Raw genomic sequence first — 27,890 nt, forward strand, 5'->3', positions numbered from 1 at the left:
CACCCCTCCAACCCCAAAGTGGGAAGCTCTGGCGGAAGAGTGTCAAATCTTTAGAGCTAAGTGGGCGGGGGTTCACCTTGTCTGGGTAGCCAGACGCCCCACCCAACTCCGACTCAGTTTAGGCTCCGCCCTATCTCCGCCCCCCGCGCCGTCTGACAGAGTCGGGATCGCGCACAGGAGACAGACACCGAGTGACCGGGAGCGGAGGCGCCGATCAGCTGCACTGACAGGTACCGGGGGAGTCTGTGATGTGTACTTCCACTTGGAAAGATCTGTCTGTCTGTATCATAATTGTTATGTTGGGTGTCTGTCAGCTCTACTGGGGCAACTGTTATTGTATTTCTTTATTTGTTCCTTCATAGAGTAACTGCCCCACTGTCTTTATGGAGTATCTGCCCCACTGGGTTATTAGTCTGTCAGCTGTACTCGTGTTACTGTTATTGTGAGTTCTGTCTGCCTCACCTTCTCCTGGGGCAATTGTATCTGTGAGGGACTATAATGGTATAGTTGCCCCACTGGGGTATTTCTGTTTATTGGGGTATTTCTGTATTTTCATTTGGATATAGGGGGGGGGGGGGTTGTTTGTACTTGGGTGGGGTGTTGCTATGGATATTTATCCCACTGAGGAATTTAGAATTACGGTCGTCCCTTTTCACCCACTGGGGTGTTTTGGATTAGAGGTGATATAATATTTACCCTGCCTTATGTATTTGTGTCTTTGGGGAGTTGTATTTCCACCACTTTAGAATTTCTTTTTCAGGGTTTTTATTTCAACCAACTGGTGGAATTGCACCTGTAAGGCAGCAATTATTCAACTATAAGAATAAGCTCAATTTCAAGCTACAATTCTTATAAGGCATTAGTATGCATGAATATTTTTTTACTGGGAAATATCTCAAACCCGCTATTAAAATTTATACATTTATAGAAACAACTAATAGCCTCCTTCTAGCCGTTACCCTTTTAATCCGATGACCTGGGTGTATATACCCCAGGTCCCATGCTCTTGGGTTTACAACACTTTTCAATCAATACATAGAGGTTTAGGAAAAGGGGCCGCCTGAGGCAGCAGCAGTTGCTGCCGCCCCCCCCTCCACCGTGCACTTACCTTTTTGCGCCTGAGGGGGTCCACAAGGGCAGCAGAGAGGGCCAGTACGCTAACTGCTCTCTGCGCTAGAAGAGCCAAATTTCTGTTTTGAAAACTGAAAACGTGGCTCTTAAAGTACCAGGAACAGCATTTTTGCTGCCCCTGGTACCTAGTGGGGTGCTGCTACCTGAGGCGACAGCCTCAACTCGCCTCATTGGTGAAGCGCCCCTGAAAGCCGCACTCACCAAGGTAAACGGGCGGCCAGGGTGCGTAACCAGTAGCTGTAGGTGATGTGCATTCGAAACCATAAATACTGGCAAGCACTCCGCAGTCCACCCGTAGGGTAAAATCATTGAAGTTTATTTCAGCAGATTAAAAACATTTCAATCCTGACACGTTTCGTATCAAAGAACATTTCAATCCTGACGCGTTTCGCATCAAAGATAGGTAGTGATACCTATGACGACGTATCTTTGATACGAAACGCGTCCGGATTGAAATGTTTTTAATCTGCTGAAATAAACTTGAATGATTTCACCCTACGAGTGGACTGCGGAGTGCTTGTCAGTATTTATGGTTTCTAACTTTCAGGAATGTTTGCCTGTAGTGATATTTTTGTGTGGTGCAGATTGACCTCACCTGTACTCAAGTAGAGGTATTGTTCACTTTTACCTGACAATAGTTTCCTCTATACACAAGCAGAGATGGGGCACTGGTCTTACCTGTACATAAGAAGGGCTATGGTTCATTCCAACCTGACTCTAACTGCACCTGCATACAAGTAGGGTTATGGTTCATTCCTACCTGGATGTAGTCTCACCTGTGTCAACCGGGGTATGGTTCATTCCTGAGTGGCTCTAGTTTTATCTGTACATAAGAATGAGTATGGTTTGTTCCTACCTGGCTCTAGCCTCATCTGTGCGCAAGTCAGGGTATGGTTTATTACTACCTGGCGGTAGTCTTACCAGAACACAAGAAGGTTTATGGTTCATTCCTACCTGGTTGTAGTCTCAACTCTACACAAGTAGGGGTATGGATTATTCTTACCTGGCTCTAGTCTCAACCATATATAAGTAGGGGGTATGGTTCATTCCAAGCTGTCTTGAGTCTCACGCTCACCTGTAGGGGTATGGTTTATTCCTACCTATCTCTAGCCTTACCTCAAGAAGGCAAATGGTTAATTCACACCTTGTTATAATCTCACCTGTACACAAGAAGGAGTATTGTTCATTCCTACTTGGTTCTAGTCTCACCTGCACCGAATTTCACCTGGTTGTAGTCTCACCTGTAAACAAGTAGGGGAATGGTTCATTCCTACCTGGCTCTAGTCTCCTCTGTGCACAAGTAGTGGTATGATTCTTTACCATATGCCAATAGTCCTATCTTTATACAAGAAGGGTTATGGTTCTTTCCTACCTGGTTGTAGTCTCACCTGTAAACAAGTTGGGGAATGGTTCATTCCTACCTGGCACCAATCTCTCCTGTACACATGTTGGTGTACGGCTTATTCATACCTGGCACTAGTCTCACCTGTACACACGTAGGGGTATTCTTCATTCCTACCTGGCTGTAGTCTCACCTATGCACAAGTAGTGGTGTGGTTAATTCCTCCATGGCTCTAGTTTCACCTGTACACAAGAAGGAGTATGGTTAGTGTCTACCTGGTTGTAGTCTCACCTGTTCACTAGTAGGGGAATGTTTCATTCCTACCTAGTGCTAGTCACACCTGTACACAAGTAGATGTATGGCTCATTCCTCCCTGGCTCTAGTCTCACCTATGCACATTGTTTCTCTCCATACTTGGTAGGACCCTGAAACCCTGTAATTGACCAGTAATCTTTTAGAGGAAGTAATCGGAAAGGGAAGTGACAGATTGATATGAAATTCCAACTTCCTGTTTTATGGAATGTGTAATTGCTCTTGGACCCCTGTTGCCTCGCTCATATTGTACACAGAGCAAACTGCTAAGAGTGCAGAAAAGAGGAATACAGAAGGAGAGCTATATAACTATGAATGTTAAAGAGCTTGCTAACAAAGGAGCCTCTTTAGGTGTTCGGTTCCAGACAGTGGTTATATAGGAAGGGGCTGTATCTATTGATTCCTGGTTCATTCTCTGTGTGCAGGCGCCCTCCCTGCCAAGTTAATTTGTGTACATTGCTCTCAAGTCCAAACTCTTTCACTCACTATACTTCTGCCTCCTAATTCCTCTCCCAGCTTCCTGCTTCCACCCCTATTCTTTTATCTCCCTCCCATATTCCTTCCTCCTCCAACTTCCTACTTCCACCTGCATTCCTGTATCTCCTTTATATATCTCTTCCTTCCTCAATTTCTACTTCCACCCCCAATCCTGTATCTCCCTCCCATAACCCCCCCTTTAACCCCCCAGCTTCCTACTTCCTCTTCATTCACGTATCTCCCTCCAAAATCCCTTCCTACTTCCACTCCATTGCTACTTCCTTTCCCTCCCCCATTGGTATATGTCCCCCATAACTTTTACCACCCCCTAGCCACTAACTATTTCTGTGCCTTCATTGTCCTACCCCATTCCTGTATCTCCCCCCCATATCTCTTTCCTCCTCCAGCCCACTCACTGTTTGTCTAACTCTAACCCCTTTACCTTTTCCATTCCTGTATCTCATTCCCATATCAAATCAAATTCCTCCCCACCTTTTTGGATTTGGATCACTCCCAGCCCAATCTGCTCCTTGCAGCCAGCAGGTTATGTATCCCCTCCCCGACCAGGCCAGTGGTCACAGCTAGTGAAGCAGTTGTACAGACTGACATCACCATGGAGACTGCACCCGTATGAAGATTTTATATATGTATTGGCTTATGGCAATGTAGGCCCTGGTATTTCAAGTACAAAAGGCCCAAACAGTCCTTCATGGGCCCAAAAAATAGTTACTATTTATGACGTCTTTTAGCAGTCTCTCTGGCATTTGCCATAATCTACAGATTGGGGGTGGGTAAATAATAATAGTATATATTGTGTGGGGACAGTGCTTGGAGGCAGTCTGTCTGCATCTAAAACCATGGTACCCCCAGCCCAACACCGGCTCTACTGTCCCTTTGCCTTTAATTGTCCCCACAGATCGGGGCCCTCCCTCCTGGAAATAGGGATATACACATGCCTCTGTCCCTAAATATAATGTACCCTATTCCCTTACAGAATGGGCCCTCCCTTTGTGTCTGTCTGTTTATATACCCACATATACATGGGGGCGATATACACGGCCTCTGTGCCTAAATATTATCGACCCTATTCCCTTACGGAGTGGGGCCGTGGCTTTGCACATGAGGGAGATTCACCGAACCCTGTCTCTAAATATAATGTACCATATTCTCTTACAGAGGGCTGCTTTTGTCCCTAAATATAATGAACTCTATTCATCATCATCATCATTTATTTATATAGCGCCGACAAGATACGCAGTGCTTTACCTTAGTTATAACAAACAGGGAATAAATGGTGGATAACAAACAAGGGTTACAGAGTACAATAGGATTAGAGGGCCCTACAAATTCGAGTTTACAAACTAAAGGTCAGGATGCAATTGAGACATTAGGATTTTAGAAACAATTTTGTGATTTATGATACAGCAATGATTGATTAATTAAGGTACATTGAATAAGCTTCTTTAAACAGGTGGGTCTTTAAGGAGCGCTTGAATGTTTGGAAAGAAGGAGAAAGTCTGACAGCTCGAGGCAGAGAGTTCCAGAGAAAAGCAGAAGCCTAAGAGAAGTCGTGTAGACGAGAATGGGCAGAAGTGATGAGAGGAGAAGCGAGGCGAAGATCAGAAGCATAGCGAAGGTTTCGTGAAGGAGTGTATTTGGAGATCAGGGATGAAATATAGGGAAGGGCTTCATTATTAAGGGCCTTGAATGTGAGTGTTAGTAATTTGAATTTGATTCTAGAGGAGATTGGGAGCCAGTGAAGGGACATACATATGGGAGCAGCTGATGTTGAGCGGTGAGATAAATGGATGAGTCTAGCAGCCGCATTTAGAACAGATTGGAGTTGTGAAAGGTGATTTGTTGGAATACCTACAGGGAGTAGGTTGCAGTAATCAAGGCGGGAGATGATGAGAGACTGAATCAGTGTTTTACTTGATTTCTGAACTGAGATATGGTTGTATTCGGGCAATGTTGCACAGTTGAATACAACAAGATTTTGTAAGTGTTTGAATGGGTGGTGAAAAAGACAGATGTGAGTCTAGGATAAATCCTAGGCAGCGTGCCTGTGTGGTGGAATGAAAGGTGGTTTTGTTTACTGTGAGTGAAATCTGAGGGACAGGGGAAGATCTTGAAGGATATATAATGAGTTCTGTTTTAATGGCTGGAGCCAGAAATGTTGCCTGGTTGCCTGGTTTGTTGGCACAATAAACACTATCTCACAAGTGCTGCAGCGAGTTTGTATTTAAAAATAAATATAATGTACTCTATTCCCTTACAGAGCAAGGTCCTCCTGCACATGGGGTATATACGCAGACTTAGGGCCACACATACACTAGTGAAAGCCAATGCATTTGCCAAGGAAATTCCTATCCACCCACTGAACATCATGTTCAGGTAAAACATTGCTGGAGGGTTAGAATTCTGTGCTACAGGGGGAAATTATCTACCAGCACCAGGAATTTGATATTAGATCTGACCACAGGAAAATAACCACTTTTTATCTAAATGGGTCCCTTGCAATCCTGTTCCAGAGAAAGGGGGTTTCTCTGTACCAAATTTATATATTCTGTGACATACAGCTGTGTGGCTTTTGATATGCGGTAGTTGGATGCCTGAAGAGCAGCATTATTGGTCTCCTCTTCCCCCATATCAAACAGTACCCCTGGTAGTGGCACGAGGCTTCACTGAAAATTGGGAATAAATTGGGTAACATACCTAAATAACAAGATTACACTGAAGTAGTATAGTGGAAGACACTGTCCCAGTAAGCTTACACGATAGTAGTATTGGACTGTATACTCCTAACTCAGATACCCTAACTCAGAAAATTACAGTATAATAGGATAGTGGAAGGCCCTTACCCTTAAAGGGATACTGTCATGGGAAAAAAATTTTTTTTCAAAATGAATCAGTTAATAGTGCTGCTCCAGCAGAATTCTGCACTGAAATCCATTTCTCAAAAGAGCAAACAGATTTTTTTATATTCAATTTTTAAATCTGACACGGGGCTAGACATTTTGTCAATTTCCCAGCTGCCCCATGTCATGTGACTTGTGCCTGCACTTCAGGAGAGTAATGCTTTTTGGCAGGCTGCTGTTTCTCCTTCTCAATGTAACTGAAGGAGTCTCAGTGGGACATGGGTTTTTACGATTGAGTGTTGTTCTTAGATCTACCAGGCAGCTGTTATCTTGTGTTAGGGAGCTGTTATCTGGTTACCTTCCCATTGTTCTTTTGTTTGGCTGCTGGGGGGAAAAGGGAGGGGGTGATAATCACTCCAACTTGCAGTACAGCAGTAAAGAGTGATTGAAGTTTATCAGAGCACAAGTCACATGACATGGGGCAGCTGGGAAATTGACAAAATGTCTAGCCCCATGTCAGATTTCAAAATTGAATATAAAAAAATCTGTTTGCTCTTTTGAGAAATGGATTTCAGTGCAGAATTCTGCTGGAGCAGCACTATTAACTGATTCATTTTGAAAAAAAATTTTTTTCCCATGACAGTATCCCTTTAAATTATAGTATATTATTGTATAGTGGGAGATCTTGCCCCAGAGAGCTTAAAGCCTAGTGTTTTAATGAAATACCTTGCCCTAGGAGTATACAGTCCAGTGATATGATGATAAACCATGATCATTGGGCTTACTGTCTACTGGTGTTATTGGAGTTACTGGTCCATGGAGCTTACTGTCTTGTGGTATCATATAAGAGGACTGCCTGTTCAATTATTCACTCATGTCATGTATACAATACAGTGACCATGGGTTTATTGTGCCTTTGGGTGGGGCATTTGATTTGAGGTCATCCTTTCTGTAATAACCTGTGGTTGTATGGAAAAGTATCCAGTACATTCAGATGGTTCCGCTTATGAGTCAGAAAGTAACGGAGTGTTTGGTTTGGTTATATGTATATATGCACTACCCCAGGCCAATGATGCACTTGTGACATTTGTTTAAGTGTGGGTGGGGGGATTTTTGTAAACCAAGGGGTGGCTGGTCATATATGTGTAATGTATTTATCTGTGTATTTTACTTTGAATCTGACTAAAGAGGACCTGCGCAGGACTTTACAGTAGGACCCCCCTCCCAGAACTGCTTTAAAAGGTGAAAAATTAAACGTTACACTTCAATATTAGAAAAATGGTCAGAAATCGAAAATGGAAAGAAATTGGAAAAAGTCTTTATTTCTGGTGAGCAATCTGAAACCAACTGAACTGAAAAAAGTGTTTGAAAGTGAACAACCCCTTTAATTGACAGACCGCAGTCGTACAAAAGTTATGTCTGACAGATAGTAATGACAGTTACCCGTTGATATCATAGTGACACGTTGATAGGCAATATATTCAGAGATCTTATTAGTAGCCAATATAAATCTTCTAACCTGTCTGATAGACTAAACGACCAATTGCCATGGTATAAAAAATGTCGGGCACACACGATCCGAAAATGTAGTCCAATTTTTAGATTGTGTATGGCTGGGGTGTCCAAAAGGTAGATCAGTAGACCTTTAGCTGGGGATCAGTAGATCTCAAGACACAACAAACAGCTTGTTTAAATCACCCTCCTGTTTCATGCTTTTCATTCTGATATTTAGAAGTAATATTTTTCATGAAGTGCTAACAATGCTTTTATGGATGTAGCTCATAATGGGACAATATCACGAAAAGTAGACCTCACATTAGTAAAGTAGGGTCATTTGTGTCTATGGCCAGCTTTTTAGCTTTTTAGTTTATCTGCCCATGTATGGGACCTCCGACTGGTCCAAAAGACCAATATCTGGCCGAAAATCAACCAGATTTCATTTGGACAGATTTGATTATCCGTTCTGATTGGAAACCACAATGGCTACCATTGTAATCCAATCTTTTGGCCATGTTAAAGCCCAATATTCTTTAGTTGGGCATATCAGCGATCTCACCAAACAAGTGGATCTTATAGTGTATCCACCTTCAGATACGGCTTTTCTGGGCTGGAGCTGGGTGAGGGTTTATCTTGGGCTTGCTCCGGGGTCCAGCAGTCTTCTCCAGGATCTAACTGAACATGCTGTATAGATAAAATGCTGTATTTGTTGGGGCTGGGGCAGTTGTAGATAACTATATATTCTCAGGCCCATAGTCTTTCTATGGAAAACATTTTATTACCTTTGCCTTTGCAGGGCTTCCCCAGACCTCCCTCAGTGGCGTGGCAACCATCATGCTCCAAGCTCATATGACACCCAGTCATCATTAGTCAAGAATCTACACAGATTGGCTCTTGGTAAGTCTTTTACAAGACCCTTGTCTAGTGATATAATAGGAGATCCTATAATATCTTAGTGATATAATAGGAGATCCTTGCCCAAAGAGCTTACAGTCTAGTGATGTAGTGGGATACCATGGCCCAAGGATCTTACTGTCTAGTGATGTAATTGGAGACCCTGGCCCAAGGAGCTTACAGTCTAGTGATGTAATGGGAGACCCTGGCCCAAGGTGCTTACCGTCTAGTGATGTAATGGGAGACCCTGACCCAAGGCGCTTACAGTCTAGTAATGTAATGGGAGACCCTGGCCAAAGGGGCTTACAGTCTAGTGATGTAATTAGAGACCCTGGCCAAAGGAGCTTACAGTTTAGTGATGTAGTGGAAGACCTGATCCTAGGAGCTTACAGTCTAGTTATGTATCACCTAATAAGATTAAGATGAGTGTTATACAGCCGGATGCCCCTGCCTGGGATGCTGGCTTCCTGTACATTGTGGCTTCTACTTATCATAACAGGACATGCTGGTCTCCAGGTGACAGGCAGCTCCTATAGAAAGGTGTGAAAACCACAGTGCTTGCAGAGAATAACTTTCTGTCTTGGGACAGTGCCTTGTGCAGGATGTGCAGTCGGTTCTGCCCACTGATACATAATTGCTAATTAGTGACACAGTTCTGTCCCACTTACACATCTGCTGCTGTGAATATTACTTGTGCTCACACAATCCATGCTATGTTAATTCAATCTATCTACAACAGTATGTGTGCTCGCTTTTCTGCTTTGTGGCTATTCTTCTCTCCTTCCTATTCTGTATGCCCACAAGCTTCTAGTATTGGTTCCCCACCTGTGGTTCCAAATTTATTTTAGTTTTCTAGCTCTCTGTCTTTCCCTTTTGTACCCCCCCCATGTTACCTGTGGCCTTACCTGCTCCCCGCATGCTCCAGGGTTTGATTCTTTAAGCCAGAATTCCACCCCCCAAGCCAAGCAGCATTAGGGCTGGGACACACTGGGCGATTTGGGGAGATTTAGTCGCCTGGCGACTAATCGCAGCGACTTTTCTCCCCGAATGCCTCCCCTCGCTCTGCGCCTGGCTAAAATGAAAAATCGCCTGCGCTAATCACACGCGGCGATTCGTTTTCCGAAGTCGCCCCAAGTTGCCTCACGAGGAAACTTCGGGCGACTTCGGAAAACGAATCGCGATTTTTCATTTTAGCCAGGCGCAGAGCGAGGGGAGGCATTCGGGGAAGATTGGTCGTGGAAAGTCGCGGCGATTAGTCGCCAGGCGACTAAATCTCCCCAAATCGCCCAGTGTGTCCCTACCCTTAGGGTGTGGGGAGGAGGGAGAGAGGGGGCTGGGGTGGTTGTGAGCCCCTTTGATGTTCTGTGCCCTGGAATGCAGCACAGAAGTGGGATCCTGACTCTCTGATTTTTAAGTGCAAATTTGCAAAGCAGTATATGTAGGTAGGCAGGCCATTCACAGTACTGTACCAGTGTGGGGGGTTATTTAACCTCTGTGCCCATAAATATTTGTAGCCATCCTGGCCATGTCAAGTTATTCTTGGGTCGTCTTTTTTTTCTGTGAGTCTACTTTGTGCAATTGGAGTTATCACTGTCATAAACGCTGAAACACTGAACATAGGAACTTATTGATTGCTAGTGATAAACTAATTTCCCCCCCCCAGGAGCCTGCTGACTAGTGATACACTGGGAGTCAATCTGAAAATGGGTAATGATACCATGAGGCACAGGAATTGCTGCTGCAAAGTGCCTTTATTCTTCAACAATAGTGTTGAAGAATAAAGCCACTTTGCAGCAGCAATATTCTGTGCCTCGTGGTATCATTACCCATTTTGGATTGATTGTATGATTGCTTTGGATTGACACAAGGGTTCCTGATACCTGATTAAAGAGTAAATATACAAGTTCTACTTGATTGTAGTGATACACTGGGAGCCCCCCCCCACCAACAACAAGGAGCCTACTGACTAGTGATACACTGAGAGGGACCCCCACTCCCCAGGGAGCCTACTGTCTAGTGATCCACCACCAAGGAGCCTACTGACTAGTGATGTACTAGGAGGGACCCCCGCCACCAAGGAGTCTACTGACAGATGATACACTGGGAGGGATCCCCCAACAAGGAGCCTATTGACTAGTGATACACTGTGTAGAACCCCCCCCCCCACCAAGGAGCCAACTAACTGGTGATACACTGGGAGGGACTACTGGCTAATGATGCACAGTGAGGGATTTCCCCCCCCCCCGATGAAGCCTAGTAATACTTGATAAAATGGGAGGGACCTACTGCCTAGTGATACACTGAGAAGGACCCCCCCCCCCCCCCAGGAAAGAGCCTACTAACTAGTGATACACTGGGAGGGACTTCCAACCAAGATGCCTACTAACTGGTGATACACTGGGAGAGACTTTGCCTGAGGAACCTACTGACTAGTGATATACTGGAAAGGACCCCCCACCAAGGATCCCACTGACTAGTAATACAATGGAGGGACTGCCCACCAAGAAGCCTACTGGCTAAGGGGAGAAGCCCTGCCCTTGGACACTAGCTTAGAGATGATTACTGGGAGGCTGTGCCCTGTGGAGCTTACTGGTGGACTTGTAAGTGAACTAGAAAAGGATTTATAACAAAAGGCCGGGCCCTTACTATGTGGTACATGTAATTAGGAGGATCTCTTGGGCTCTTATTATCTCTGGGGCCTTTATTGCCATGACAGCAGTGTGGCTCTGTTTTACTGAATAATTGCCCTTTTCTCTCTCTATCCTGCAGTGTTGTGTGGGGGCAGCAGACAAACACCCACAAATGAATAATCGCAAAGAGGACATGGAGATCCCTTCCCACTACCGGCAGCTGCTGCAGGAGTTAAATGAACAGCGCCAACATGGCATCCTTTGCGATGTCTGCATCATCGTGGAGGGAAAAATTTTCAAAGCGCATAAAAACGTCCTGCTGGGCAGCAGTCGATACTTCAAGACCCTGTACTGTCAGGTGCAAAAAGCATCAGAGCAGACTACCGTAACGCAGCTGGACATAGTCACTGCCCAAGGTTTCAAGGCCATCATAGACTTTATGTACTCTGCCCACTTGGCCCTGACCAGTAAGAATGTCATTGAGGTAATGTCTGCCGCCAGCTATCTGCAGATGACTGACATCGTCCAGGCCTGTCACAATTTCATCAAGGCTGCTCTGGACATCAGCATAAAGTCAGAGACTTCTGATGATTTAACAGACTATGATATGGGTGCTCCATCCAGCAGTGCTGAGGCTCTTCTCTCCGCTGTTGTGGCAGGGCGAAGCATCTCTCCATGGCTGGCTAGAAGAACAAGCCCGGCCAACTCCTCAGGAGACTCTGCCATCGCCAGCTGTCATGAGGGAGGGAGCAGTTATGGGAAGGAGGACACTGAACATAAGGGGGACAGCCAGGATGAAGTGTCCTCTGTTTGGGCGGGAGATGTATGTTATGGACCTTTGCACATAAAAGAGGAGCAGGACTCTCCACCTCGTTATGTGGGCCCAGACAAGGGTGACCCTGGGGCATCTTACTTGGAGCAGGGGGAAGGCTGGCAGCACTCTGGGAGGCGGAAGAATAGAAAGAACAAGGAGACCGTTCGTCACATAACCCAACAAATGGTGGAGAGCTGTAGAACTGGCTCCCCAGAGCCCTCCTTCATCTCCAGCTCACAGTGGCATTACAGCAACCAGGACAACTCCGGTAAGTAACAGATTATATCTAGCGCTTGGGGGGAGTTGCATGTTTAATCTATGCTGCAGTAGTGGTTAGGGACAGTTGGGTTGTTTGTCTATGCTGGGGGTAGTGCTCAGGGGTTGCCCTATCGTTAGATAAAGCTTGAGGTAGGTGAATGGCTGTTCAGTTGGAAGAATTGTTCAGGCTTCTCTGAGGCGCCTATAGTTGACTCTCTTTGTTGATCCATGGGTCACACTGACCTTGCAGTTCCTGTCCTATCAGTTTCCATGGAGACCCAGAAGCCTCTCAGTTTGGGTTCAGCTGTTCGTATTCTGGAAAGGCTGTTAGAACTCAATTTCCTAAAATCCTGTTAAAATAATGCAACCCAATCCTGGGATTATGCTGTAAACCCAGGGCTGGGTTTGAGCCTGTGAGCTCTTTGTTCCCTTACCCTGGTACACCCATCCAATCCCACCCAGTCATGGTTGAACTGGAACCAATAGGTGAGGGGCCCCATGAGTATGAGTACTTGTTTGGATTAAACAGCTTCACTCTGGGTTAAGTCTCAGTATAATGACTTGTGGCATAGAACTGAGTATTTTGTGCTCACTGCTATAGGGTGGGGGGTTGATTGCTCGCCAGGAGCTCAGAAGTGGTCCCAGTTACCTTAGAACCGCATTTGCTAAAACATACACAGTAAGAATCCCCCTCCCACTGTGCACCAGGAGCCAAGTCGCTATACCCCCCCAACATGGAGGCGTTGCGGCATGGAGCTTATGTGCTGGGATTTCCCCCTGTCGTGCAGGGCAGTTTTCGCCTTCCCCTGTGCTGAGAAATGAGGTCAAGGGACAGTGAAATCCCCCTAATTCTCTCTCATTCAGAGGGGCTGCAGAAAGTTGCCTGGGTGAGTGTGCTGAGCGGTAGCGGCCTCCTGTTACACAAAGCAAATCATGTGTAGCTGCAACTCCGAGGGTGTTCCTCCTGCCACCTAATTGTGTTTATACTTTTAATACCCCTTCTCTTAAGGTGGCCATTTAAGGTGGCAATAGACATACCAATTACGATCTTTCTTGGAAAAGCTATTTCCAAGAAAGATAGTTTGCTTCAATACACACGTGTAGAGCTGAATCGTCAGATATACAGGTAGAAACAATAGAATTTGACGATTCAGCACTAACAATGGCTGATGTTTGGGTGCCTTCAAAGGCACCCAATAAAAATTTACCGTCCAGCCGATTGCCGAGCCGACTAATATCCAAGTCTTCTGCCGATATCGGTCGGCTCTTTTCCCACCATACACGCACCGAATATCGTAAGAAAATTTGTTTCGTACGATATTATCTGTGCATCTATGGCCACCTTTAGACTCATACAACTCATAGTTGGCTTCTGGCCTTGTCACACCTTACCACCTTTGTTTCTATACAAACATACACACAGGAAAGTGTAGAAGAGGGACGTTTGGAAAGCAAGGGCATTCAGGCCCCAACTGGTATATAAAGTAGACCCATTAACTAGTCTATAGCATCTTAAAGCCAACTGCCAGCCTGAGCCTGCAGACAATGTAACTGAGGCTCTTCTTTCAGGATAATCCCTCGTGGGACCCCCTTTGTGGAGAATTTGAGAGCCCCCAGTGTTATCAGAGCGATTATGTGAGACACTAGCCAGCATTTCTTTTTGCCCTGGGAGTGCCAGTGAGGCAACATGTGGGACATGTGTTCTGCTCTGTGAGAGAGGGAACAACATGAGATTGGTGATCTGATGTGAGGCATGCTGGGAACTCTCTAAACACTCCCAGAAAACTACCATGGCAGCACCATCGTATATGTAGGGAAAAGGGCTGAGCTGGCTCTGGATTTCAACAATCCCACTGCCTAAAGGCAACATGTGCCTAATGTTAAATATATTTAAGGGAAATGGTCGCTGTAACTGATATCTGTATTTATACATGTATTAGTACAGTATGAGGGTATAGCTTCTTGTGTTGGCGCTGCTATACTGCTTGCCAGTGCTATGTCCTTTATGTGGCAAAGTTTATATATATAGTGAGACACAGTGTTGCTGCAAACTGGCAGTGTTTTGGGCAGGCTGATCCAGTGGAGGTTGGGGGGGAAGTTAATTGGATGAGTTTGTTTGGGATTGGGGAGGCTGGGAGGTGCATTAGACACTGGCAGTGGCAGTTTTGGGACTGAGAGTTTCCCTTCCCCACCCAACATTCCTTCTCCCCAGACTCCATTGCTGCCCTCCTCCCCCTCACTCCCTTCTCTTCCCTATGGTAACACCACTGTGTGGCTAAGTTGCTTTTAACCCTTGCTCCACTTGGCCTCAAGCACTCACCTGTTCCCCCTGCTAGATAAAAATAGCAACTGCCTAAGTGCTAGCTCTGCAGCCGAGAACACCCACATTGCTTTCTTGTCTGTCGCATGACACTAAGCAGGAGGTAGAAGAAAGAGACTGCCCCTCAGCATGGGGCTTATTTACTAACACAGGAGAAGCTAATGGAAATGACTAATGAAAATAAATACCTTGTTTCTATGAATTACTGCACTTTTTTCCTGATTGGAGTAATATCTACTTTATACTTGTAGGGCCCAATGGTCTTCTGGTGCCCCTTGTTTCTGATTGGACCAAAGGCTGGAACTGTTTCTGAATCAGCTGCCCATATAGGTAATGGCACCTTAAAGGGTCTCACTGTGCTTGAGAGTGGCAGTGGACCCATATGGGTATTGCCACCTATAGGGTCTCACCTTAAAGGGGTGGTTCACCTTTAAGTTAAAATTTAGTATGTTATAGCATGGCCAATTCTAAGCAGTTTTTCAATTGGTTGCCATAGTTATAGTTTTTAAATTATTTGCCTTTTTCTACTCAATCTTTTCCAGCTCTCGAAATGGGGGTCAGTAACCCCATCTAAAAACAAATGCTCTCTAAGGTTACAAATGTATTGTTATTGTTACTTTTATTACTCATCTTTCTATTCAGGCCTCTCCTATTCACATTCAAGTCTCTTATTCAAATCAGTGCTTGGTTCATTCGGACCCTAGCAACCTGATTGCTGAAACTGCAAACTGTAGAGAGGCTGAAGAAAAAGCGAAATAACTCAAAAACCGCAAATAATAAAAAAAAATTAAAGCCAATTGCCTATTGTCTTAGATTAGAATATCACTCTCTACATCATACTAAAATTGAAGTTAAAGGTGAACTGCCCCTTTTAAGGTTGTCATACATTCAAAGATCTGCTCATTGATCTTGAGGTGGGAGATATCTGGCTAATCTGATTGTGAGCCCTAAGGCCCAACGATTGTATCACAAGGCTGGGAATGCCGTCAGATTGATAATGTGGTCCTCGATCGGATGTGATTTTTAAACCCGTCTGATCGACATTTGTCTGATTTTCAATAGATGACGATCAGGGAAACCCGATGGAGCGTCCCATACACTGGCCAATAAAATACTGACTTGGTCCCTTAAGAGTGGCTGGTGTTAGCCACACACACAGGGACCAACTGCCCTTGTAGAGTAGCTCCATTCTCACCTGTGTGGGCAATGAATAATAAGGCCTCATGTGCAGATTAAGGCACCGTAATGGCCTGATGTGCAATAATCAGATGCTGTAAAATAATCTCAAGCACCAAGGTGTCTCCCCTTCTGACTGGCCTGGAATGCCCCAGAACCCTGTGGGGGTGGCTGGATGATCTGTAGCTGATCCAAGATTGGTTACCAAGGACACGAGTCGGCTTAATGTGTTTGGGAATAATTGCTCCCACTGTGATCTCCCCCACAGGGAGGGGGTGGGACAGGAGTAATTGCTAGTGCAACCCTTGCCTGTTGCTTTGCCTGGGCCTCTCCAGCAATGCTGGACTACATCTCCCATCTTCCCTGTAATTGATCCCATATACTACCATTGCCATTTCATTGGACCTGTGGGTGATTTTTCCTCTGCCAAAGATTCCTAGGTGAGCCCAGATGCCTTTGAATTGAGGTGTGACTGTGCAGGGGGGTTTTCTACAGGGAATATGGCTGTTCCATTCCCAGAAATATTTTTTTTATTTTCTTGCTGGAAAGCGTGTGGGGTGCCCTGTGGAAGCAGCAGCTCCACTTAATAAAGGTACTCCCCTATGGGCCTTCCAGCCAGTGGTGTAACTAGATATTACTGGGCCCCACAGCATATTATTTTTCAGGCCCCCAAAATGTCTAGATGTTGACTTGTTAAACCAATATTTATTGAAATTGGATATGAATTGAGACCTTATGTGACCCCAATGGCTCCTGGGCCCCCCTGCTTCCTAGCCCTTTCTTCTAGCTCCACCCTGCTGTAACTTTATTATCCCTCCCTGGTGCCCTCTCCAAACAGGCTGGCAGATAAGCACAACTCCCTGACTTCCACACAGGGATCTCAGGCTTTGCTTATTTGCCCAGGGTGGGGCAAGGGCTGTGTCCTGAAGGGCTGGGGGCTGGTCCTGGTGTTGCTGTATATCCGCACTGGGGCATCGGGGCTGGTACTGCTGTAAATCAGCAACTGGGGCTGTTAACCCTTTCCTTCCAAGCCTCAGTTAAGGGGAAGATTAAGCTGAAATAAGGTAGTTATTATTGCTCCCCCATCCCCCTGTGGGTCCCACCCTGTCCTGCAGGTGCTGGCTATTGAAAGGCACTGACCCAGCCTAGAAAATCTACCACATTCTTGAGCCCCCCCTCCCCACTGCCCCACATTCCTCCCCTTCACCTGCATGCAGATGGAATGTTTCTCACAAACCTTTGCACAGGGCTGAAGTGCATTCAGGGGGCAGATGATTTAGCCCTGGGGGGAGGCTGTGCTGTATCATTGGGAGACATATAGACTGTACTGGGCCCCTCTTTGTACACACAAAGGCCCCTCTGGCTGAAAGGTGCAATAAGGGAGGGGGCCCCAAGGGACCATGAGACACTGGTACAGAGAGAACTAGCTACCCCTCCCCCAAAGAAAAGTCCTATTCTAGTGACCCTGTGCCCAGTAACTCTACACCCCCAGCCTCCTACTCCCTGCAATTATCCCTATCTGTCTCTAGTGCAAATAAACAGCCAGGAATCCCGGCACCACCCTGGCTTGTGCCCCTACTGATACCCACCCAGTGTTGGCACATGCCATTCACTCGGAGATGTTAACCCTGACTCTAGCTAAATGCCAAGGCCACATTCACCATATGCCTAAGTCTTGCCCCATGTCCCCTCCCTTGGCATTCCCATAGCCCAGTGATCCCCAACCAGTAGCTCGTGAGCAACATTTTGCTCTCCTATCCCTTGGATGTTAATTTTTGAATTCTTGGCTTGGAGATAAGTTTTTGGCATAAAAAAACAGAAGTACTGCCAAACAGAGCATCAATGTAGGTTGACAATCCACATAGGGGCTACTAAATATCCAATCACAGCCCTTATTTTGCACCCCAAGAACACTTTTCATGCTTGTGTTGCTCCCCAACTCCTTTTACTTCTGAATGTTGTTCACGGGTTCAAAAGGTTGGGGATCCCTGCCATAGCCCTTCCCTCCACTGCCAGAGCTCTCTGGGCATTTCTATACTCTTTCACTGCTAGGAACCATATACCCTCTCTGGGCATTTCTATACTCCTTCCCTCCACTGCTATTTGGTATATTTGAGATGCACCACATCCAGGTGCCCTAGAGAGAATACTTTGTAGGGTGTTGGGTGCTAGGTGGGTGATGGATGATGGAGGGATAATGCTGAAGTGTAAGGCAGTATATCAGCTATCCAGCACTGGAGCGTTCTGACTGTGCCACTGGGGTATAAGGAATTTGGGGCCACCTATATATAAACTCTATTAATGTCTGGGGCTCCCAAGTGAGAAGTCCCTGTTTTGGATTTAAGATGCCCTAATTATATTGTGCGGCAGGCTAGTGGCTCAAAAATCCCTGCTGTGGGAAGTTTCACATATTAACCTTGTGTGTGCCAGAAAGACATAGCAGGCTGGGATCCCAGTCCCTGTCTCATGATAATAAAGTCCTGGGGCCCCCAGGAATAAAGGTGGTGCTAGGAGGGCCAGAAGGGGCCTCTGGAGGATCAGTATCATTTTCGCTCACCTGTAACTGGGAGGGGCAAGAGCAACCGAAAGAATCAGGTGACTGCCAGTAGGCTCATACAGGGGTGGTCCTTTTTGACACCCTCATAATACAAGATGGGGGACATTTACTGAGGGGGGGATTAGGGAAACTGGTCCAACCTGTATCCTGTTTTGCAACTCCCAACCTCTCCACCCCTCACTGCTGTCATTCCCAGGAGTGAAAGGGTATTGTTAGTGGTAGGCGTGGGGTGTATTGGTTTAGTGCCAGAGGTGGGAAGGGGAGATATAATGGAAGGGTGGGGGCAAGGCTAAATGGATAGGGAAGTGGGGGGGACTATTAATAGGAACTATAAAGGCCCTGCACTGTGTGTATTAGGGGCACTAATGATTCCAGATAATTTCTCCCACCCACCAGTTTATGATGGAAGCACAGTCACCCACCAAATAACACAGTTATGGCTAGGGAGCCTCCAGCCTCTATGTAGGTTTATCCATTAGTGCCGGGCGCCTGCTGCTATATTAATCCTGGGCTTCTCTATATTTTATGGCTGCACTGGCCTATCAGGCCTTCTGGCTCCCACTTGTGTCTGTGTGTTCCCAGGCAAGTGTAACAAGATGCCCACCTCACACTGGGCCTCACCAGGGGCCTGTTTTGCACCTAGACAGGTCTGTTGGTACCCAACCAACATATGTTATTTCACCCATACTCTCTTGCAGACCTTTCTTATGTTAATATCATTTTGTCCTTCTTACTGATGTATCTGGGATTTTTTTGCTGTATGTGTGTTTATCTGGGCCCCTAGCCTGTCTCTTTGTATGTGTCTCTGGGCCCTTGCCCTTTCCCATTGTATGTGTGGGTGTTTGGGCTCCTGACCTGTACCACTATACGTATGTGTATTTGGGCCCCTGTCCCACTGTATAAGTGTGTTTGGGCCTCTGTGTGGACTAGGGTTGCCACCTTTTCTTGAAAAAAATACCGGCCTTCCTATATATTTATCTTTTTTCCCTATTAATAACATTGGGATCAGCCATCATTTTTACCGACCAGGCCGGTAAAATAGTGGCTAGGTGGCAACCCTAGTGTGGACAGGTGTCAAGAGTGCATAGGATTAAGTACATAGTGCTACTGCAGATAAGGTGTTAATAGGTATATAAATATGTGACCGTGTGCTCTTGCCACCCCCCACCTTACAATTTTTAATGTCCCACCAACAGGTGATGAGGTGACAGTGATTGAGCCGGGCAGTTCGGACAGCCGAGAGGAGCGAGTGGATCTCTATTCCCAAGGCGAGGAGTCTTTGCAGGGTGGTGAGGCCACTTACCTGTCTCACCCCCTGGGGCTGGAGAAAGATGAGACCCACGCACAGGTCACCAACCTGCGCTCTGCATTGCTCAGCAAAAACAGCCTCCTGTCCCTAAAGGCTGACATTCTAGGGGAAGAGAGCTCCCTGCTGTTTGAATACCTTCCCAAAGGTACTCACTCCCTCTCTCGTAAGTTTCTTTCTTGTTATTTCTTCCTCACCCCGAGTCTTGTTCCAGCATCAATTCCCCACAAGTGCCCTGCCCAATAAATCACCAACAAGATGAAATGCACAGGGGTCTCAGAGCCTGCTTTTCCTATAACTCCAGTTTCCTTATGTTTGGTATAACCTCGACATATTCACCCAGTGGCCTAACTTGCAAATTATGGTCCATCTTGGCTACATCCATGGTGAACCATGGTCCAGGTCCAGAAGAGATTGTGGTTCCTGCCTGGATCTATATTGGTTTGTCCATGGGTCTGGCATCAGTTGGTTCTGGGGATCCAGGTGCTAGAGGTGCCTGGTCTTCCAATACTACCCACAGTGTAAAAACCCCAATGGAACTGTAGGGAGTTGTTGCTCTCAGTGGGCAAATGTGCACCTGGGCAATAACCCATGGCAACCAATCAGTCATTAGCTTTTCTCTGCCAGCTTCAGGTTGAGCACTGAAAGCAATCATCTGATTGGTTGCTATAGGTTACTGCCCAGGTGCAAATTTGCCCACTGTTTATAGATAAGCCCCATTGTGTTATTGTGCTGCCCCCCCCCCAGTGTGACTAGAACCTGACTATGACAATAATGAGGGCCAGTAAGTTTCCCATCTGGTGCTGTGTGTGGCAGGGAAGGGGTTAATGACACTCCCACCCACAGACTGGCCTCTTTCTCTGTGTCCACAGCCTAGTCACCTTCTTATTACAATATCCAGCAGCATGATTATCTTCAATTTATCCATCATTTTGCCAGGGGTGGGGGGGGGGGGGTCGCCGACCCTGTAAACTTCTAAATTGATACAAATTAGTTGATAGATTTGTTATCTTTGTCCTTGCTGAGCAGAATCTTTACGGGCAGCTGTTGATATACTCCAGAGATGCTGCTGAGAAATGTATCATTTCATTTTTACCATGCGTTTATTATTGTTCATGAACAAGTCAATAATAAACAAAATTCCAAAAATTGAATGTAAAATCACAAAGATACAGTAGCAAATGATGCTCTTCAATGAGAAACCAAGAGCAATAAAGATCCAACAAAAGATCATAAAAGTAAAACTGAACAAAATAAAAATTGAGAAATGTATCAAATGTTGCAAAACTGTTCAGAATCTGCACCTGGATCACTGAGCTGCCAGACTGATGTCATTTTTATTTCTAAATGACACTTTTTACACTGCAAATAATTCACTCTACAATATAAAATGTCATTCCTGAACCAGCGAGTGTATTTCTTTTAGTTGTAATATTGGTAAGCACCATCTCAGGTCATTTTGCCTGGTCATGTGCTTTCAGAAAGAACCAGCACTTTAGGACGGAACTGCTTTCTGGCAGGCTGTTGTTTCTCCTACTCCATGTAACTGAATTTGCAGTGGTACCTGGATTTTTACTATTGAGTGCTGTTCTTATATCTTCCAGGCAGCTGTTATCTTGTGTTAGGGAGCTGCTATCTGGTTACCTTTGTATCCATTGTTCTGCTGATGGGCTGCTGGGAGGGGGGGTTATGTCACTCCGACTTGCAGTACAGCAGTAAAGAGTGACTGAAGTTTATTAGAGCACAAGTTACATGACTTTGGGCAGCTGGGAAAAGGGCAATATGTCTAGCCCCATGACAGATTTCAAAATGTTCTGTTTTGCTTTCTTGAGGAATGGATTTCAGTGCAATGGAGCAGCACTATTAACTGATGTGTTGTGAAAAAAAACATATTTTTCCCATGACAGTATCCCTTTAAGTACATTTAATGAAATTAGAATATAAGTGTATTACTGCTAAACTGTACTCTGCCTCGCCCAATGTGCTTGGAGCAGATGTTCTAATGTGTTGGTCCCAAATCAATAAACCGTTCCCCTCTCCCTTACCACCTCCCAAAATGCACCCTTGCCACCTTGGGCTATCTGCCAAAATCTCTGGGCTATAAACCCTGCCCTAATCTGCCGAATCTCTGCAAAACCTGCTAAATAGTGTACACGGGGAGGCACATAAAGGTCGAATTTCGAATTCATGTGAGTTTTTAAAAATCCCCCTAAACTCCTGTAAATTCGAAATTCAACCAATTGAAATGTATTAATAAAATCTCATTTTTAAAACTCGGATGATTTGAATCGACCCAAATTTAAAAAAATGTCAGGAAGGCTGCATACAACTCCGAATTGATCCCTGGACCTCTCCCATTTAAACAGCAATTTGGCAGCTTTTAGGTGGCGAATAGTCAAATTCGAGTTCTTAAAGGAGAATTCAACCCGTAGTTTAAAAAAAAAAACTTCCCCCTACCCTGGGTAGAACCCCCCTCCCTCCTCCCCCCCAGCCTACCTGCACCCCCCCCCCCCGGGCAAATACCCCTAATTTTTTACTCACCCCTCCGTGCAGATTCAGGCCTCGGAGTTCATGGCAGCCATCTTCATCTTCTCCGGTAATCTTCTTGTATTGATGGCATTTTCGGCACATGCGCAGTTGGAGTAATTTTTCGGTCCCAAACAACTGCGCTTGCGGCGAAAGTCACAAACATTTTCGAAAAATTTTCAGAATTTTTGGGGCTTTTGGCACATGCCCAGTGTTTCGGACTGAAAATTTACTCCGACTGCGCATTCGCTGAAACTTCCGAAAAAAGACAGAATAAAGAAGATTGCGCCCGTGAACTCCCATGGCCAGAATCTGCATGGAGGGGTAAGTAAAAAATTAGGGGCATTTGCCTGGGGGGGGGGGTGCGGTAGGCTAGGGGGGAGGAGGGAGGGGGGTCTACCTAGGATAGGGGGGAGGGATTTTTTAAACTATGGGTTCTGTTCTCTTTTAAAAGACTAAAATTTAAATTTTCAATTCGACTCTTGATAAATCTGCCCCTGAATGTCACCATTTCCTATAGACTTATACAAAGGAGCCGTTATTGCTGCTTATGTTGGGTGTGTGTGTGTGTTTTCCTTGGCTTGCAGTCGTCATATGTTGGTGGGGGGCAAGTGTTGGACTTGCTGTGTAAAGGTAGGTTTCTCTGAGATCCTGCCTTATCCTAAACCTCCCGCTTCTCCTTTAGTCAATGAGTTCACGGTCATCCGGAAGAAGTTCAAGTGCCCGTACTGCAGCTTCTCTGCCATGCACCAGTGCATCCTCAAGAGACACATGCGCTCGCACACAGGGGAGAGGCCGTACCCCTGTGAGATCTGCGGCAAGAAGTTTACCCGGAGGGAGCACATGAAGAGGCACACGCTGGTAAGCGGAGGAACCCTTGGTACCATTTAGGGCATGCTTCTAAGGAACCCAAAGCTGAATACACTGACACCAAACTACAACCCAGGGATCTAGACTTGGTATCTCTCATGCAGTCATGCATGCTGTACAGTCAGCAAAATAACATGGCAGCTCCCACTCATATATACATATGGACAGAAGTGTTTTTGTGATTCTGTTACACGCTCAGTATTACACTGTGGTCACTGCAAAGGGAGCTTGGACCATTAGTCCTGACCACTGACCTAGAATCAGAAGGCTTGAGTAAGTCTGAGATGGAACTAGGTGGGTGAATGCATCCTGTGTGAGATCAGGGGGACACCCCTCCCTTCATACTTTGTGCTCTTCAGCTCTGCTTAGTGAGGGCTGTGGGTGGAGGGTAAGTGCATGAAGGATGTCTGGTTGGTGGGTGAAGGCAGGAAGGATCTATGGGTGCTAGGGGAGGGCAGGGAGGATCTGTGGGTGCTGGCTGAGGGTGAGGGCAGAAAAGCTTTGTGGTAGCGGGGTGAGGGCAGAAAAGCTCTTTAGCTGCTGGGTTAGCATAGGATTGTTCTGTGGTTGCAGGAGAGCTCTGTTCATGTACCCTTATATTCCCAGACCCAGTATATTATCCCCTCCTTGTATCTAGAATATATGTTGGGGGCAGAACCTGGTGATTTAAAGAGCCCTGTATTCTGGTTACCATGGCAGCTGAGCCGGCCCCTTCCTAGAGTGTCCTCTGCTGTCATGTAATTGCGTGCCATCTGTCCCTGCGTCTGGCGCTCCTTATCTCTCCTCTGCATTATCTGCTACGACTAGACCTGGGAGGGTACGGGTTGAGGGGCGCAGTTATATATAGCTCAGGAGACCAGTGCATGCGCATGTCAGTTGGTGAGTCTAACAAAGGGGAATACAGGAAGGACTAACCTTTTGCTTTGCCTCCCCATCACATTTTATGTATACATCTCCCACCTGCTGCGAGTTGTAGTTCAGCTACAGATGGAGGACTGCAAGTCTGACATCTCAAGACCTGCACACTGTGCAGCTTTAGCAAGGTGCCAGGTTGTGGGGCTCTAGCAAAGATCCAGTGAGACTGTGGGGTGCAGTTTTGTTACTAAAAGCCAGAGGGTCCACCCTTAAAAGTAAAACTATACCCCTCAAACAATGTAGGTCTCTATAAACAGATATTGCATAAAACAGCTCATGTGTAAAACCCTGCTTCATGTAAATAAACCATTTTCATAATAATTTTTTAAAACTATTAGTAGTATGTGCCATTGGGTAATCATAAATTGAAAATTGCCATTTTAAAAAAATAAGGGCCGCCCTCTGGCATCGTATGATTCACGGTGCACACAAACATACCAACAAACTATACTTGTTAGGTCACATGAGCCAATTAAGAGACAGAGTTCTGTCTTTTGCTTCCACACTTCTTCCTGTTACAGTTAGAGCTGCAGTATTTCTGGTCAGGTGATCTCTGAGGCAGCACACGAGGCAAGAGATGTAAAAAAGGGCAATATTTACTTAAAAATATCTGTTGCTTAAATATTCATTTTTGGGGGGTATAGTTTTCTTTTAAAGGAACAGTTCAGTGTAAAAATAAAAACTGGGTAAATAGATAGGCTGTGCAAAATAAAAAATGTTTCCAATACAGTTAGTTAGCCAAAAATGTAATGTATAAAGGCTGGAGTGACTGGATGTCTAACAGAACAGAACACTACTTCCTGCTTTTCAGCTCTATAACTCTGAGTTAGTCAGTGACTTTAAGGGGGGCACATGCAGGGCCGCCATCAGGGGGGGACAGTTGTCCAGGGCCCCGATGGTTTTTGTGTCTTACGGGTTCCCGGCCATGGTTCACTTACTTGATTAGCCGGGCCCCCCTGCTGTCAGTGTGCTGCAAGCTTCAGAAAAGAGGACAGGAGCTCCAGTGCACAAATGATTTTTCTCCTATTCAGATCTGAGTTCTTTGTACCCTCATTGGTCCTTAAGGATAGGTCCCTGTAAAGCTGTACAGGGATTGGATAGGTGATGTAGGAACGTCTCATCCAGCCTATCAAATCCCAATGCAGCTTTACCAGGACTTAAACTTTTGTGACCAATGATTACAGAGAACTTAATAGGAGAAAAATCGGGCAGTATGGGTTCTCCAGTTCTCTCTTCTGAAGCTTGCAGCACACTGACAGCAGGGGGCCCTGGCTTATCAAGTAAGTGAAGCATGACTGGGACCCCCTTAAGGGGGGCCTGGCCACCAATGTTTTTTTGTTTTTTTTTACTTGAATGGCTTTTTATAACTTGGGGAGAGGGCAGGCCATCAGTATTTTTTTTTTTACTTGCAGGGGGGTACCCTGATCACCAATGGCTTTTTATAACTTAGGGGTGTTTAATGTTAATGTTTCTGATGTCTGTGTGGCCTTTTTACAGGGGGCCCAGAAAATTTTGCCGTACAGGGCCCTGTGATTTTTGAAGGCGGCCCTGGGCACACGAGACATAATTATTCAGTTTGCAATTGATCCTCAGCATGCAGCTCAGATTCAAGAGCAAACAGTTATGATTCATGTGGCCCCATCAAGTCACTGATTGGTTACTGCCTGGTAACCAATCAGTGGAAACCAAGAGAGCTGCAAAGCAGGAAGTAGTGTTCTGGCTATTATATTAGACATCCTGTCACTCCAGCCTTTATACATTACATTTTTGGCTAACTAACTATATTGAAAACATGTTTTATTTTGCACAGCCTTTCTATTTAGCCAGTTTTTATTTTAATACTACACAATTCCTTTAAAATTTGAGAATAAGACACATTTCATTAACTTTGAAGCACTCAAAAGCTCTGCTTCCTATACAGATATGCCCCTAAAGGGGTGATAATTAGACTGTGTGTGCCTGGGCACAGAAGAGAATGCTGGTTCCCAGATGCCCCCATAATTATTCTTTTGTTACCTTCCCCCTCCAGGTGCACAGTAAGGACAAGAAGTACGTGTGCAAGGTGTGTAACCGCGTGTTCATGTCCGCCGCCAGTGTTGGCATCAAACATGGCTCCCGGAGGCACGGCGTTTGTGTGGATTGTGTAGGACGCGGCGTGGCTCATGGCGGAGGAGGACACTCCCCTGATGGCATGTACGCAGGAGAAGCCCACTACCTGGATGATGTGGACGAGCTGAAGGTGGACGAGGAGATGGGCGGGGAGGAAGAGGATGACATCAAATGGAAAGATGAGGCAGAGAATTCACAGGATGATGTCATACTCGAAGATGATGACATTGAGGATTGCACCCCGGATGTGAGTGGGGGGCAGATGAAAGAGTTTACCTGGATAGCCTAGTGAAGAAAGGGTTAAACAAGGACCCTAAGAGACCTTTCTGGCAGAGGAAGCTAATGATCTGGTCCCCCCCCTCCCCCACTGGTGGCAGGAGACTTGGCAGGTTGTTTGATCCGCTTGCCATTGCTTATTTCTGGCAGCCACAGGGCCAGTACTGGTTTCACTTCACTGACAATTCCTTCCTGTGATTGCTGCCAGAGGGACCTGTACAGTTCAGGGGCCACACTTCCTAAATCCTTGACAGCCATCCAGGGGCCCCAGTTTCCAAAGTCACACTTTTTCACAAACTGCTTAGGAGGCAACTCCCCCCCCCCACTTCGAATATTCTTTCCCATGTGACTCACACCTCCCTCAATACCCCTAACACCCCTGCCTCTCCCCCATCTGCCCTGCCAGCTGCTGTTTTTTTAAGCAAATCTTTTTAGGAGGTTTCTAATGTTTTCTAATTGCTGAACACAATCAGTGTGAGGAGCCATCGCCCCACGGCACCCCCACCCACCACCTCTCTCTCTCTCTCCATCTGGGCACCAAAACCTTGTGGGTTACTCTGTAGCAGGACATGCAGAAAACATTCCATGTGTGGGTACCAGACTTGCAGGGACTCGCCCATCAAATGGCACCCGTAAAATACCGGCCAGGTGGGCCGTGGCAACCCTACCATAGCATTATATGTCAGTAATTATTAAGGCTTCCCTGCCCTTCCCCCATAATTAGCCACTAATTGCATTGCCAGCTCTTCAGCCGAAGCAGCTGCCGACTACTTAAAGCTGCCACTGCCTATTTGCTTGAGAGACACTGGGTTGAACTGAGGTCTGAGATTAGGATCCGTGGTGGCACAGAGGGCTGGTTGGGTGGGCTCTGGCTTCTCTGATCTCTCATTCTGAGTCTATTTTTAACCAGTTCCCGTTTGCACATGCCGCCCCTCCCTAATCCTTACCCCCCCCCCCTTATCCTGGCTCTGTGGGAAGATCTGTTCCTCAACTGCATTTCCTGAGGGTGAGCAGCCTGGCCTATGGACTGGTAACTCCTCTGCCCACGTCAACTGACTCCATGCCATCAGGAAGATAATGATCCACTCCAGCCATTGATTCCGGCAGGGGGAGGGTCACCTGCAGCCCTCACATGTTGTTGAACTACAGCTGCACTTTGGCTTGTGCTTTAGCGCCATCCGGTGGCTGCACATTTATTTTCCACTTGACATAAACAAAGAATATCATGGAGTTCTCTGCTCTGTCACTCAGAGGGTTAATCAGTTCATGAACTTTACCACCCTAACCTGTTTGCTAATGCTGGGGAGACCCTCTCTTAGTCACCATCCACCCCTTTTGCTTTTTTTTTTACTCTTTCCCATAAATTGATTGAATATTTATATATAAATATATATATATATATAATTTCGTGAAATATGCAAGAACTGGATATTGGGTGCAGATTTACAGCTAAAAGGGGATTGGTAGCGCTAATATTATAGGAAGATTTCCCTGCTCCACCCCCAAGGGGCCGACCCTGCGCTTTCCTATACACACACATTATTTATTGTACCCTGTTTTCTTTTTATTACACATTTCTCAGACAATAAAATGGCAACGCCGTGCAATGAATATATTATATG

The 27,890-nt window shown here is 45.9% G+C and overlaps 1 protein-coding gene across 4 annotated transcripts; it reads left to right on the forward strand.

Moving 5' to 3' along the window:
* The first annotated feature begins 11 nt into the window (after positions 1 to 11).
* On the forward strand, positions 12 to 27,879 carry zbtb46.S (zinc finger and BTB domain containing 46 S homeolog). 4 transcript variants are annotated; one of them, NM_001093696.1, is given in 6 exon segments: positions 38 to 230; positions 8,414 to 8,514; positions 11,281 to 12,223; positions 19,463 to 19,738; positions 22,784 to 22,959; positions 25,913 to 27,879. In NM_001093696.1, coding segments are annotated over 4 exon segments (1,731 nt in total). In that variant the 5' UTR covers positions 38 to 230; positions 8,414 to 8,514; positions 11,281 to 11,313; the 3' UTR covers positions 26,282 to 27,879.
* Positions 27,880 to 27,890: the final 11 nt, after the last annotated feature.

This window comes from Xenopus laevis, chromosome 9_10S, assembly GCF_017654675.1.
Source record: "Xenopus laevis strain J_2021 chromosome 9_10S, Xenopus_laevis_v10.1, whole genome shotgun sequence".
NCBI lineage: Eukaryota > Metazoa > Chordata > Amphibia > Anura > Pipidae > Xenopus > Xenopus laevis.

What these genes read in the sequence shown, in the direction of transcription:
- zbtb46.S (XM_018237534.2), top strand. Translation starts at nt 11,067, where the DNA reads ATGATTACTGGGAGGCTGTGCCCTGTGGAGCTTACTGGTGGACTT. An exon ending in CAGCAACCAGGACAACTCCG is followed by an intron (nt 12,224 to 19,462) that starts GTAAGTAACAGA and finishes TCCCACCAACAG; the next exon opens with GTGATGAGGTGACAGTGATT. An exon ending in AGGTACTCACTCCCTCTCTC is followed by an intron (nt 19,739 to 22,783) that starts GTAAGTTTCTTT and finishes CTTCTCCTTTAG; the next exon opens with TCAATGAGTTCACGGTCATC.